Genomic DNA, 14,741 nt, shown 5'->3' on the forward strand with positions numbered 1-14,741 from the left:
AGACGTCCACCAGGGAGTGATGGTCTACGATCTCCCTGAGGACGCCCGCGGCTGCCTGGGAAGACTCAGGCCCGGAGCGGTCCCGGTCCTCGAGGGTGGTGTTAAAGTCCCCGCCCAGGACCAGGCACTCGCGAGAATCCAGAGTGCCGAGGAAGGCCGCCGCCCGCTGATAGAAAGGCACGCGTTCCGAGCCCGTGGTCGGGGCATAGACGTTGACCAAGTTCAGAACCAGCCCCTCCACACGGGCCCGGACGTGCAGCAGGCGGCCTGGCACGACCTCGGCGACCCCCAGCACCTCAGGCCGCAGCCCCGGGGAGAACAGGGTGGCCACTCCAGCCGAATGGGCGCTGAGGTGGCTAAAATAAACCCCGTCTCCCCACTCCAGCCGCCAGCTAGCCTCGACGGCCGGAGCCGTGTGGGTCTCCTGCAGGAAAATCACAGAGTACCCCCCCTCCCGAAGGAAGGAGAGCACCTGGCTCCTGCGGAAACCCACCCTACAGCCCCGGGCGTTCAACGACGCAAAGGTGGTAGCTGTCATACGGAGGGCTGGGGCAGATCCTCACGGGCGGAGGGATCATCGGCCCCCAGCGGGCCCCGCAAGATCCCGGTTTCGACTCCGAAGGTCAAAAGGGAGTCGCGGAATCTGCGGGCCCGCCGATAGGCCGCAATGTCCCGCCGACCGGACCCCCGCCCCTCCCCCAAAAGCGCCTTCACGGCCCGGAGGACGAGATGGAAGTCCCCCCAGCGCTGAAGGGCGAGCTGCACCTTACCCTGGGAACCACGGGAATCCGATAGAAAGAGGCGCAGCTCATCCCGCAGCGCGGAGGGGGAGGCAGCGGCCAAGCCGCCGCCATCCTCCGGCGGGGCCCCTGAAGGGTCCTCGCGGCCCACGGTGACGGACAAACAAGGGGCCGAGCTCCGGCGCCGCTGCGCTGGGCAGCCCGTCCCCATCCCCGGCAAAGGAGAGAGCGGCTGAGGGAACAACGCAGCCCCAACAGTGGCAGGAAGGGGAGACACGAAAACCGCCCCCTGAGGGTTGTCTGCAGGCAACGGAGATGCGACAACCCCGGGGGCGGCAGTAACACCAGAGGTGGCAAAAGGAGACACCTCGGGGACAGGATCTGGGGCAAGGGCGGGAGTAGGGGCGGGGCTCGAGACGGGAACAGGGACTTGGGCAGGAGAGGGGACAGGATCAGGGACGGGAACGGGAACGGGAACGGGCTCCCCATCTCCCGCTGCCAAGCCACTAGACTGCGGCTCCCCTCGGCCAAGGTCAGCATCCGAGGGGACGGAGGCAGCAGGGGCAGGGGAAGCCTCAGGGGCAGGAACGATGGAAGGGGCAGGATCGGGGATAGGAACCGGCCGCTCAGCAACGGCCGTCGCCCCGAGGGGCTCGGCGGCCGTGCACGAGATGGTAGTCGCGGCCGGGCTGGCGGGTAGGGCTAAGGGTTCTCCCAGGACTAAGTCGGGAGCGGCAGAGTGGGGCGAGGAACCGGGAGCAGGAGAAGGGGGCGGGACTAAGCCAGCACCCGGATCGGGGCCCGCTGGCAGAGGGTCGTCCTCCCCTTGGGTAACCGGGGTCAGACCCAGGGCCTCGATCTCATCGAAAATGGAGGCGAAAGCGGTCCCCTCGGCCCCGGCGACCTCCCCGCCAGTCACGGAGACAAAGGCCGCCCCGGCATCGGCGGCGGCGGCGGGGGGCACGGACGGAGCAAGGGCCGGGAGAACCGCTACGGAAGCCTCCTCAGGTGTGGGCTCAACAAAGGGGACAGAAGTTTCCCCAGCCACTGCCACGGCATCCACGGTCTCCATGGCCGGCACCTCCTGCTGGGCACCGTCCGGGGGCGCGGAAACAGAACTAACAACGTCGGCCCCCCGCGGCATCTTTCGGGGGGCCTGCTCTCCCTCCTCATCAGAGGGGAGGGAGAGAGCCCGCGACCTGCGGGCACCGCGCTTCCCCCGGACGGTCACCCAGCCCCCCGAGGTGGAAGAGGAGGTGGAGGGCCGGTCAGCAGGGGCAGGGCCAGAGGGCAAGGGCGATGGCTCCGGGGCTCGGGGCGGCAGGGTCGGAGGGACAGCAGGGGCGAGGGAAACCTCCCCCTGGGGCGGGCCCTTCCCCGCGGCCGGCGGAAGCCGCCCCGCCCTCTCCTCCACATGCCCCGCCGATCCAGGGTCGGCGACGGCAAGGCCCGCCCGCCCGGCCGTCTCCGCGGCCAGAGTGGGAACCGCGGCAGAAGGAGGAGGGGCGGCGGCAGCAGCAGTGTCCGAATCGCCAGGGTTGCCGGCGATGACAGGGCCGGCACCCTCCCGGGCCCCGGGGGTCTCGGACGCCCCTCCAGGCCGGGCCAGGGGACAGTCCCTCCGGACATGTCCCGGCGCCCGGCAGAGGAAGCACCGGGCCTCCCCCGTCGAATAGTGGACCCGATAATGGACCCCCCGGTAGGGCACCAGGAAGGACCCCTCGAGCGCCACTCCGGCACCCGCCGCCGGTGGCAGCCGAAGCTGGACCTGCCGGCGGAAAGACAGGATGTGCCGGAGGGCAGGGTCCTTACAGCCCAATGAGAGAGAGCTCAGAATGGAAATGGGCTTCCCCAGGGTGGAGAGGGCCGGCAACAGGGCGGCGTTGGGGAGGTAGGGCGGGACGGAGGTCAAGAGCACCCGTACGCCCAGGTCCTCCAGGGGTTCCAAGGGCACAAACACGCCTCCCACCGCCAGGCCTCGCTCCACCGCCTCCTGCGCAGCGGCCACCGACGCCAGGAAGAACACGGCCTTCCCGTACATCTTGGAGGCCGCCACGATGGCCGTAGGCCCCACCACCCTCGCCAACGCCCGCACATAGGTCTCAATGTGGGGCGAGGCAGGCACCAAATGGCAACGGACGCCATGCCTCCTAGTCAGCGAGGGGAAGGGGCCGTGGTCACCAGGGACAGGCCCAAAGGCGGCGGTCGGGGCGGACGACGGGGCGGCACGCAAAGAGGCGGCGGCCACCTGGGCGTATGCTCTGGGGGCCGGAGGTGGAGCGCCACCAGAGCTGGTGGAAGGGACAGCAGGAGAGGGAGGGGCCGCGGCCGGTGTCGGGGCCGCAGCGGGGACCGTAGCCCTGCCCGCAGGAGGTCTGGCTCCACGGGCGGGGCCCTTGCCCTTCTTCCTCCCTTGGCCCTTCCTGCCGGTGGAGGGGGCAGCTGTGGCAGCGGTGGTATCCGGGACAGGGCCAGCCGAGGGGCCGGCCACTGGGGTGGGCGGGGACGATGGGGCAGGGGCAGGGGCAGGGGCAGGGGCAGAGTCCCCCGCCATCACAACCTGCAGCTGCTCCTCCCCTCTAGGCAAAAGACAACACAAAGGGGGGGGGGTGAACAGTGCAAAAGGGGAGGGGGCAACAAAACGGGGGCACAAGCGCGCGCGGGGGGGCGAAGGGGGGGGGGTGCACCGGAGCAGCGGCTCGGAAACAGAATGGAATGTCCAGCCAGCTGCAGCCCAAGGACAAGGAGGGGTAGGAGGAAAAACTCCAGCCAGCCGCAGTCCAAGGACAGGGCCGGGAACACAGCCAGCAGGCTAGGAACCGAGGGGGGGGGGAATGGGCACCAAACAAAATAAACCGAAGGGGCTCAAAAGGAGGGGGGTAGGGTAGGGCCAACTAATACAAAGGGGGCTACAGAGAGGGGACCCCACCAGCGAAACGTAGTTGGGGGGCAGGAGAAGTCCAGGGCGAAGGAAAAGGTGCACCCACAGCGTTCGCGAAGCGCAGGCTCCGCCGTTCACTGCTGCAAGTAAACAGTCCCGGACGATGGAAATGGCGGGGGGAGCAAACAGCCCTGCCGAGGGGCGAAAAGCAGGTCCAGGTGGCACGCGGGGCGGTGGAGGGGTTGTCGGCAGCTGTCGGCGGTGGGGGTGGTGGTAGAGGGGGAGTAGATGAACGAAGGGGGGGGCACCGCACCCCCCCCGCACCCCCTTCAACAGTCCGCTACGGGGGACGGGACAGCAGGATCCCAAGTCGACCTCGGAGCTTCCTGGCAAGCGACGGCTTCCAGTCCGAGGAATTACAAACGAGAGGCTCAGTACCGTCCACACTCCTAACGCGACTGGGGGCACCACCACCCCAGGAGCAAAGATGGCAAAGTCACTCAAAACACAGTCCTCAAACAACCCCCTCCACAATCTCCCGAACCAGGGACGCAGTCTCTTCGCACTCCGCGACGGAGGCAGCGGCTCCCACACAGGAACAGCAGCAGCAGCGAGCGGCAGTCAGCCGGCCGGGCAACCGGCCAGGCAGGCAAGCAAGCAGGCGGGTGGGCCCCCAGATGGTATCGGTGTTGGCGTTGGGGGGCCGATGCTTCTCCCTCCGGAGGCGAGGGCGAGGGGGGGGGCAGGCCGGCAAGGCCCCCCCCTCCGCACTCCTCACTCACGCACGCAGCAGCAGCAGCGGCAGCAAAAGCAGCAACAGCAGCAGCAGAAAGGGGCCAGGGAGGATGGAGGGAGAAGGGAGCACAGAAAACTCCAGCCGGCTCCCGACGGCCCCTGAGGGAGAGGAGCCTGAATTGGCACCCAAGTGGGCGGAGCCACCGCCACCTGTTCCCGCCCCCCGGAAGTCAAGGGGCGGGACAGGAAGTATAAGAGCCAGGCCCCAGCCCTCAGTTAGAGCCCAGCAGCCGGAGAGGCCAGACGTGCCGGTGCGAGCTCCGGCTAGACCAAGGCTTCCCAGAGCCAGGTACCCGGACACGGACGGACCGAGCTGCCCCAGAGCCAGATACCCGGACACCGACCGACCGGACCTCCCCAGAGCCAGGTACCCCGACGCGGATTGGCCCAGCCTTCCCCAAGCAAGGTACCCCGAGGTAGACTGGCCACCCTTGCCCCGAGCACGGTACCCCGAGGAGGGGCCCGAGCGCCCCCCTGACCGGAGACCGGAGGAGCAACCCGACCCGGACGACCCTCTGCGAAGTGAGGAACCCATGGTGTGGGACCCCGTTGCCGAGCCCAGCGGGGAGCAGGTACAAATGGAGGAGGAAATGGAAATCAGCCCGGGGGTAGCTGACCCCAGTCTAGCTACAACAGAGAGCGAACCCATGTTGGTGTGTTGCGGTCAGGACCCCACCAACACAGCGGCAGACTGACTGCCGCTCTTAGGGCCCCGGGCTGGGACACAGTGGAGTGGGTGGGCCTGTGTCCCCCCTGCCACCCCACTTAACGGGTGGCAGTCTCCCCCTCCAGCCAGCGCTCTGGCACCGCCACTGAGCTATTGCTTGCTGCCCTGAACGAGTGCTTGTTGCCCCACCCTGACTGAGGGTCTGGGGCGTCCCGAGTTTGTCCGTGCTCAGCTCCTGATACCCAGACCTGAACCCGAACCCCTGAACTATTGTTTGTTGCCCCGCCCTGACTGAGGGCCTGGGCCTACTAACTTTGTCTGGGCTCAGCCTGAAGGAAGGTCCCGAGCCCCTGAACTATTGTTTGTTGCCCCGCCCTGACTGAGGGCCTGGGGCTACTAACCCTGCCTGGGCTCAGCCTGAAGGAAGGTCCTGAGCCCCTGAACTATTGTGTGCTGCCCCGCCCTGACTGAGGGCCGGGCCTGAACCCCTGACTTTACTGCTCAGCCTGAAGGAAGGTCCTGAGCCCCCTGGACTATTGTTTGTTGCCCCGCCCTGATTGAGAGCCGGGCCTGAACCCCTGACTTTACTGCTCAGCCTGAAGGAAGGTTCTGAGCCCCCTGGACTATTGTGTGCTGCCCCGCCCTGATTGAGAGCCGGGCCTGAACCCCTGACTTTACTGCTCAGCCTGAAGGAAGGTTCTGAGCGCCCTGGACTATTGGGGGTTGCCCTCCCCTGAATAAGGGCCTGGGACGTCCTGAGTTTGTCAGGGCTCAGCTCCGGATCCACGGAGCTGAGCGCCCGAACTATTGTTTATTGCCCCGCCCTGAGCTAGCGCGGGGGCTTGACTGACTTTGTAATCCCCAGCTCCGGCAGTGAGGACTGGAGCCCGGGCCTGAGTTACTGCCGGACCCTGACGGAGAGCAGGAGCTCATTGCAGAGGCCGTGTACCTTTGGCCTAGTCCCTGCCAGAGGGGCGGAACCCTGAGACCGATCCAGGCCGTGTAGTGAGGCGGCCTGGGCCCCCGACGGCCCCTGAGAGGGCCCGACCCCCGCACCGGACGTTTACACACCCCCTCACATGTTGTCTCTGGGAGGAACTTCAAGCCCCACCTCCCTGGGCCAGGGCAGCCAATCCACTGGCTCCTGCAGGGCTGGAGCCATAGGAGCGGGAAGCACATGCCTCTGGGCCCAGCTAGGGCCAGCCCCAGTCTGGGGAGACTCATAGCTCTCCACGGAGCTCGCTCAGTAGGAGAGGTACAGGGTAGGGTTACCCTATTTCCACAATCAAAAAAGAGGACACTGGAGGGGGGGAAGCCCCGCCTCATCCACTCCCTCCCACTTCCCACCCCCTGACTGCCCCCCTCAGAACTCCAACCCCCCCTGCTTCTTGTCCCCTGACTGCCCCCTGCTGAGAACCCCCCACCCTAACTGCCCCCCTAGGACCCTACCTGTCTCCTGACTGCCCCGACCCTTATCCACTCGCATGGGTGGCAGGGTTGTAGAAATTTTGGTGATGCCCAGAACCCCTCCCCACCTGCCTAAGGCTCTGGGAGGGGGGTTGGGTGGGGGGAGGAGGTCTGGGGTGCAGGTCCTGGGCTGGGGATTAGGGTGCAGGAGGGGTGCAGGGTGCAGGCTCTGGGATAGAGTTTGGGTTCTGGGTGCAGGCTCTGGGCTGGGGCAGGGGGTGGGTGTGCAGGAGGGGGTGAGGGGTGCAGGCTCTGGGATGGAGTTTGGGGGTTGGAGGCAGTGCAAAGGGAGGGGGTGCAGGCTTTGGGAAGGAGTTTGAGGGCAGGAGGGGGTGTGTGGGAAGGGGGAGGGGGTTTGGGAGGGAGTTCGGGGATAGGAGGGGATGCAGGAGTGAGGGCTGTGGGTCTGAGGATGAGGGGTTCATGATGCAGGAGGGGGCTCAGGGCTGGGGCAGAGGATTAGGGTGCGGGGAGATGAGGACTGGGGCTGAGGGGTTTGGGGCATTGGAGTGGCTCAGGGCTAGGGTGGAAGGGCAGGGTAAAGGCAGCCTGTCTTCCCATTAGTGGATGGGGGACGCTAGGACCCAGGGGCAGCAGACAGCAGTTGCTGCTGGTTCTGGCAGTACAAGCAGGCAAGGGAGAGGCAGACAGGGAGTGGGGGGATGCGCGGGGGGGCGTGGCAGGTGGAGGCCGGGGACCCATCCAACACTCCCCTGCTCCCTGACTTCCCCCTGCCCCCGGACTCCTCTTACCATTCTGGCTCCACGTGTAGGCAAAACACACTGCCCGGTGGGATGGTTTATGTGTTACACAGGGCTGCAGACAGAGGGAGGGGGGAGCAGGGGAGGACTCTGGCTGCTGGAGGCTAATGGGAGTGGCTCAATCGGCCCAGCCGCCCAATCAGCAGCCGCACTCTGCATGGAAGGGAGGGAGGGAGGCGAGGGAGAAAAAAAACCCTGACATTTTAACCTTGTTACCAATTCCTCCTGGACGGCTATTTAGAGATGCAAAAGCTGGACGTGTCCGGGGAAATATGGACGGATGGTAACCCTAGTACAGGGTGCAGAAAATGCCCTTACCTCTGGCTGAGCAGAAGCTAGGGAACCTGCTCCCGGTGCCTTCCCCAGCAACCCCTGGCTCTGCGCCCAGCCCAGGATCTCCGTGCTCTCCCCACCCCACCAGAGGTACCTGTGGGGGGCTCTGACCTTCTCCCACTGTGCCTTCCCTTCCCCCCCCCCAGCTTGCCTGACTGCTCTCTGTGGCAGCCGGGCCCTGGTGGGGAGCAGGACTGAGCCACTTTTCATGCTGGCTGAAGGTGGCCACTCCGGGTTGCTGACTCTGCACAGCGTAGCAGCTACCTGAGAGACAGCCCAGCAGGTGAGACAGTGGCGGCCCGCCCCCTGTACTCACTGCCTAGGCCTGGCAGCCAGGGACAGGGGCCAAGCAAGCCAGAAACATGCCAGGGTGCGGCTTTGGCTTGCTCGGCCCGTCCCCGGCAGCTGGGCCCAGGCAGGGAACAGACGGGGTGGGCTGCTGCCGCCTCACCAGCCAGGTTCTCACAGGCAGTCGCCGCATTGCACACAGCAGCAGCCACCCTCAGCTGGCATGAGAAGCAGCTGGTCCCATCCCTTCTGCTCCTGCCCAGGCTCAGCTGCCAGGGAAAGGGCCAAATGTGCTGGGGGGCAGGCGTGGCGGAAGAAGGACAGAGCCCTCTCCCTCCCCAGCAGGTTGAGCAGAAATTGGGGGATGGGGGGAGGGCACTGGACCCCGCATGCCCCCCATGCGTCGCCTATAGTGAGGTAATATCTTTTATTGGACCAACTTCTGCTCGTGAGAGAGACAAGCTTTTGAGCTTACACAGAACTCTTCTGCAGGTCTGGGAAACTAATTCAGTGTTACTGCTAAATACAAGGTGGAACAGATTTACCTTAAGTAGTTAACACATATTTCACGGGACCATTCAAGGTGAAGTGGCCCATTAACACCTCTCCAGTCATAAGGAGAAAAGGAAGGACAGAGGGAAAGTAGCTGGTGGGGAGGGGGCATTATTAGTGGGTTGCAGCAATCTGCTGTAATAAGCCATAAATACAGTGTTTCTGTTCAATCCTTGATTTTTAGTATCTAGCTAAGTTATGAATTTAAGCTCCCAGGCTCATCTTTTGAAAATATTGTGCAGGCTTCTTTTGAAGATTGGGACTGATAGGCCAGATGTACAATGAGACAAATGTACACCTTGAGGTGATGTGGTGTTTTTGTCTTTTATCATTTTCCTGTGTGAGTTCATTCGAGCGCATAGTGATTATCTGGTTTCGCCCACATAGTTGCTATTGGGGCATTTAGTGCACTGGTTTGAGGTACATCACGTGTTGTGATAGACATGTGCAGGATGCATGGATCCTGAAAGCTGTGTGTGAGCGGTGCTGATCATTGTAGCAGTGGAAATATATCATCAGGTTTTGCATCTGTTGTTCTGGAAGGATCTGATACCACTTTGAGTTGGTCGGTCCTGGTCTATGGGGAGGGAGCTTGCTTCTGATGATGAGCTTGGAAAGGTTGGGGGGGGGGAATGTTTGAAAGCCAGAAGGGGGGATCCCCCTTTCCTTTCCTCCCTATAACTGGTGGGCTGCTACAGATTATAAACCCATTACTTCTTCTCCTACCTTCAGTGGTCAGGGAGAACAACTGATCCTCAACAGCCCTTAATATATTTGAAGAACCCCCCTAAGTCGCCTTTTCTCAAATCTAAGCATGGCCAGTTTTATTCACCTTTCCTCATGGGTCTGGTTTTCTAAACCTTTTATCATCTTTATTGCTCTCCTCTGGACTCTCTCCACTTTGTCCCCATCTTTCCTGAAGTGTGGAGCCCAGAACTGGACACAGTATTCCAACTGAGGCCTCACCAGTGCTGAGTAGAGGGGGACAATTACCTCTCGTGTTTTACACATGACACTCTTATTAATATACCCCAGAATGATATTAGCCTTTTTCACAACTGCATGACATTGTTGACTCATATTCAATTTGTGATCCACTTCCCCAAATCCTTTTCAGAGGTTCTACACCTAGCCAGTTATTCCCCATTTTGCAGTTGTGCATTTGTTTTTCCTTCATAAGTGAAGTACTTTGCACTTGTCTTTATTGAATTTCATCTTCTTGATTTCAGACTAATTGTCCAATTTGTCAAGGTTGTTTTGAATTATAATTGTGTCCTCTGAAATGCCTGCAACCCCTCCCAGCTTGGTGTCATTTGCAAATGTTATAAGCATATGCTTCACCCCATTATCCAAGTCATTAATGAAAATATTGAATAGTACTGGACCCAGGACTGACCTCTGTGGGTTCCCACTTAGATACATCCTCCTAGTTTGACAGTGAACCATTGATAGCTACTCTTTGAGAACAGTCTTTCAACCAGGTGTGCACCTATGTTATAGTAACTTCATCTAGACTACAATTCCCTAGTTTACTTATGAGAATGTCATGTGGGACTGTATCAAAAGCCTTACTAAAATCAAGATAGATCATGTCTACTGCTTTCCCCTTATCCACTATCCCAGTAACACTGTCAAAGAAGAAAATTAGGTTGGTTTGGCATGATTTGTTTTCAACAAATCCATGCTGGCTATATCTTATAACCCTTTTATCTTCTAGGTGCTTGCAAACTGATTGTTTAGTCATTTGTTCTAGTATCTTTCCGGGTAACAAAGTTAGTCTGACCTGTCTATAATTCCCCGGGGTCCTCTTAGTTCCCCTTTTTATGAAAGAAAAAGATAATAATTTGACATAGTATCTAATATTCTATTTCTAGACACTGCATTTGCCAAACCAATGAGAATAACAATCTTGACTTCTACGTTACATGAGACACACCCTTTTAAATGCTCTTTATTCACATCTGTTCCAAAAGGACAGTTGCTAATTATTTCTAAATGTTTTTAGTATAGTTCCTATCTTCAAAACACTTAAAAACCTAGGCAATAGACTGTTTTCATTTCCAATATACTGTAAGTTGCTGCTGGGAACCAATACATTCCAAAATCAGCACTAATTGTAGTCATTCATATTACTTGGTCTTGATGGATCTCCTCAAACAATTCTGTTATATAAGATCAACACTTCTATTTACAAAAGAAGACAATCTTTCAATTTGAATTATACTATCTAGAGCAGGGGTAGGCAACCTATGGCACGTGTGCCGAAGGCAGCACATGAGCTCATTTTCAGTGGCACTCTCACTGCCCGGGTCCTGGCAACCGGTCTGGGGGGACTCTGCATTTTAATTTAATTTTAAATGAAGCTTCTTAAACATTTTTAAAACCTTATTTACTTTACATACAACAATAGTTTAGTTATATATTATAGACATATAGAAAGAGACCTTCTAAAAACATTAAAATGTATTACTGGCACGCGAAACCTTAAATTAGAGTGAATAAATGAAGACTCGGCACAGCACTTCTGAAAGGTTGCCGACCCCGATCTAGAGCAATATTCTTTACCATTTCATTATAAAGACTGAACAGAGGGGATGATACAGCTAGCCAAAGATGAATTATTGTTCTAATATATTCAGCAAACAAGAATACAGAGATGGAATCAGCATTGGAATTCTACTGTCCAATACACAAGCCTTCTTGGTTCTTTTAGGAACTAACAGAACTACTGACAAGCCTGGCACTGGAATAACCTAAATTATTCTCCTAGGAGACTTCAACACCTATGTTGACAACATCCACATCCCAATGGCTCAGGACCTCATGTCCACAATGGTAAGCATGAGATTCTCCAAGGTACATTCCAGGCATATTCACACAGCTGAATACACTCTTGATTTTATCTTAATGTTAGTTGATAACCTGGGTGTGATAACCATGCTCATAGCCTTGTCTGATCTTCACTTCCTCTAAACAGATATCAAAGCTTTCTAACCTTCCCACAAGGGAAAAAGAATCAACCAGGCTAATCTGCCTCTGAAAGATTGAGTCAGGTGAGCGTCCAGAATATCCTGGTAGAAAACACCATCTAGTCATTAGAATAACGTGCTGATGGAATAGTTATAGTCTCCTACCAACTGACATCAATTTACTTGTCCAGAAATACAACCTCTCTCAACATCATCCACACAGATCATTTGGGAACTCTGGCAACCAGTGTCAAGTGTGTGAAGGACAGACTAGAATGTGGGTTGTACAACACAGGCTCAGAACTTTACCACTTACAGCACACAGAATTCATAAAAGACTTTGGCACACCTGTGGATGAGACCCAGTGATCCTCCTCCTCTGTTACAGTCTGAAAATTATCACCCAGCTGAACTGTCCCTAAAAGTTATCAGTCCAGATTTTTAATGCAACTCCTGTGAAGAGCTTCTGCTATGGCACCTGAGATCCTATTTCCCTGAAGAGACCAGAAGACTCTAAGATGCCTCCCATAAACATAACAAAGGATGCAACCATTAACACTCCTTAACAGAAGTACATACAGTGACCACAAACAGGCTTTAATATGTTTCAAGATATGTCCAAACCAATAGCTATAACATAGAGCCTTGTAAGGAATATTCAATGGCTCCCTCAGTGAGGGAAATCTACTGGCCCTCCTGAAACATGACCAACACTCAACAAATCACCACCACCACCAGTTGACTGAATGTCAGCCATATTTGCTTTGAATATTTGATAGGGGCTCTTTGCTGTGAATACTAGTGTCCTGTTCTGATTTCTATTAGAGTATGACTCTGCATTACTTTTTGTTTCACCAATCTGCTCCATTTAGGGTGACCCAATAGCAGTAAAAAATCAGCACAGGGGTGGGGAGTAATAGGTACCTATATAAGAAAAATCCCCAAATATCAGGACTGTCCCTATAAAATAGGGACATAGGGTCATCCTAGCTCCATTTCACATTCCTTGCTATGGAGTCTTTTGTTTTAACCAAACTAAATCTGTTTTACTCTGCAAACGGAAAAGCTTCCACCATATCCAATACTATTTTCATCTGGATTAAGATCTACGCAACATCATTAGAAGCACACAATATCTGTTTCCACATCTTTTGTACTTTCATTTCTATATGTCCTGTATAGTTTTCATTCCACGTACCAGGGTAGAATACCAGAATTTTTACACTTCCACAGCAAAACTGTGCTGACTAGCTAACCAAGGGATTTGTATACATACAAAATTGGACATTCTAAATCCATTCTGATTAACCAGGTCTGACTGCATACACTTTTTTTGTCTTAAATTATGCTTTATCCTTAATAATTTGCCAAAATTCCATTCCTGTTTCTTATAAAGGCAATTAAAATTTCAAATGCTGCTATTTTGTGATTGAGAAAATAAGCTGGCAGTATATAAAAAACTGGCTTGCACTGGCATATGTGTTCTCAGCCTAAAGCAGTATTAAGGTTTTGTTTAGCAAGCATGTGTTTAAGCCTCTGTCTGGAAAACATCCTTAGGTTACATTTCACTTACCCAATCTATTTTATCCACATTCCAATATTTTTTTAAATCACGGAACTGCATTAGCATTCCCTTTAGACCCACAACAATGATACTTGCTAGAACACACTGAAAAAGAAGCAAAGGGAAAAGACTATTAGGGAATTGCTAGGTAGCAAAATTGGCATTTTTCCCAAATTAGTACTTGATATAACGTAATCCTAGAAATACCAAGAAAAATGCTTCAAAAATGTTCTGAGTACAGATATCAAGGGCACAGGCAAGGCACCAGACCCACTCTCCTCACCCTAACACACTATGTAGGAGAGGCCCTGGACTGAAGAAGACAGGAACTTCTGGAGAGAAATAGCAAGCCTATCTGCTTTAGTAGCAGCAGGCCCACATTCTATTGCTACCTGGTGAGGTTCTCTGGAGCAAAGGAGCTAGTAACTTCCAGGCACTGATATGATTCCTGCCCTATTAAACAGCAATTCCACTCCTCACCACCTTCTGCAGAAGGGTCCTGGAGTGGAGAATCCAGATATTTGGCAGGCAGAGTAAAGGTACCAAGCCAACCCTGCATTAGTCTTTTTAATGTGTGGTCTCCGAGCAGGAAGGAGGAGGACAGAATCAAAACACGAATTGACTCAAAATATGGAGGTAGGAAGGGGGAATAAGAAAGATTCAAAATAAGGGTAATAGGATAGGGTTAAATAAAAAAGGAAAATAGCAAAAGGGCAAAAAAAAAACCCCACAAACAGGAAAACAGGCAAAGGTTAAAATGCCAGCCAGCCCCAGCCCCCCCTCTCCCCCCCCCCCCCTGCCACCACACACACACAAAAACAGGAAAGGATAAAAACAAAGCCACATGGTGCATCCCTTATCCAGTGGCTCAGACTGCAGATTATGTAATTAGACTGTAATCTATTACAGGCCTGGACCCCATACATGGAAAGCACCTTGCACACCTATGGCAATATATCAACAATAAAGCATAGTAAAAGTGAGACATGGCTGACCCCAAATCCGTAATATGAACATCCTCAAACTTTGGAGAAGTTTGGATCTGAATTTTAGTGGTTTTGGCCTCTCTCTAGTATGATTTGGCGTTAACTTACAATGTTTATGGCTAGATATTTTACATGGCAACACTCTATTTGGTCTATCCACATCTCAGTGCAGATTTATCCATAATTCCTTGTGCAGCAAAACAAGAACAGTTCATAATTTTCTATAATAAAGGTTAGATCACTGGCTACTAGCTTCAATGTGGGACAAATTTATTTGTAAAGTAAAATCACGGAAACCATTCTCTGTGCAGGAAACTTGTGCAACTATTTTGACTTCAGTGGAGCTATGACAATTTACATGAGCTAGAATCTGGCCCCATATATTTAGACCAATTACAGATCAAAATTAAGTTAAAAGAAAATATTTCCCAACACAAAGGAATTGGGGGGGGGTAATCTAAGTATTTTAAGACTTGCAGAGGTGTATTCTCCTCTTTCTATTATGCCATTAACACTGGTGTTTATGGGAGCTATGTATTCATTTCAAAAGGAGAACCATCTTCTATGAAATACATGTATATCTTGTTTGGAAATGTGCAATGAAACTTTAAAAAATAAAAACAAGTACTGTACCATGGGCAGCCAGTATAGCATCGGTCCTATTGCATAGATCACCACAAGTATCAAAATACAAGATATAAGGCAAGCCACCTAAAAACAAACAAACAGGGAAAGCAC

General features: G+C 54.9%; 1 protein-coding gene across 9 annotated transcripts in view; it reads right to left on the bottom strand.

Moving 5' to 3' along the window:
- SLC26A7 (solute carrier family 26 member 7) overlaps positions 1 to 14,741 on the bottom strand; it is a 196,338-nt gene that overhangs the window by 76,949 nt on the left and 104,648 nt on the right. For all 9 annotated transcript variants that reach the window (XR_008443824.1, XM_054018074.1, XM_054018073.1 and 6 more), the window contains 2 exons: positions 14,637 to 14,714; positions 13,027 to 13,122 (listed from right to left, as the gene is read on the bottom strand). Coding sequence is in view for 8 of the 9 variants with exons in the window: in XM_054018074.1 (XP_053874049.1) it covers positions 13,027 to 13,122; positions 14,637 to 14,714 (174 nt within the window). In the remaining variant the exon portion in view is untranslated. The remainder of the gene's footprint in view (positions 1 to 13,026; positions 13,123 to 14,636; positions 14,715 to 14,741) is intronic.

This window comes from Malaclemys terrapin, chromosome 2 (assembly GCF_027887155.1).
Source record: "Malaclemys terrapin pileata isolate rMalTer1 chromosome 2, rMalTer1.hap1, whole genome shotgun sequence".
Lineage (NCBI taxonomy): Eukaryota > Metazoa > Chordata > Testudines > Emydidae > Malaclemys > Malaclemys terrapin.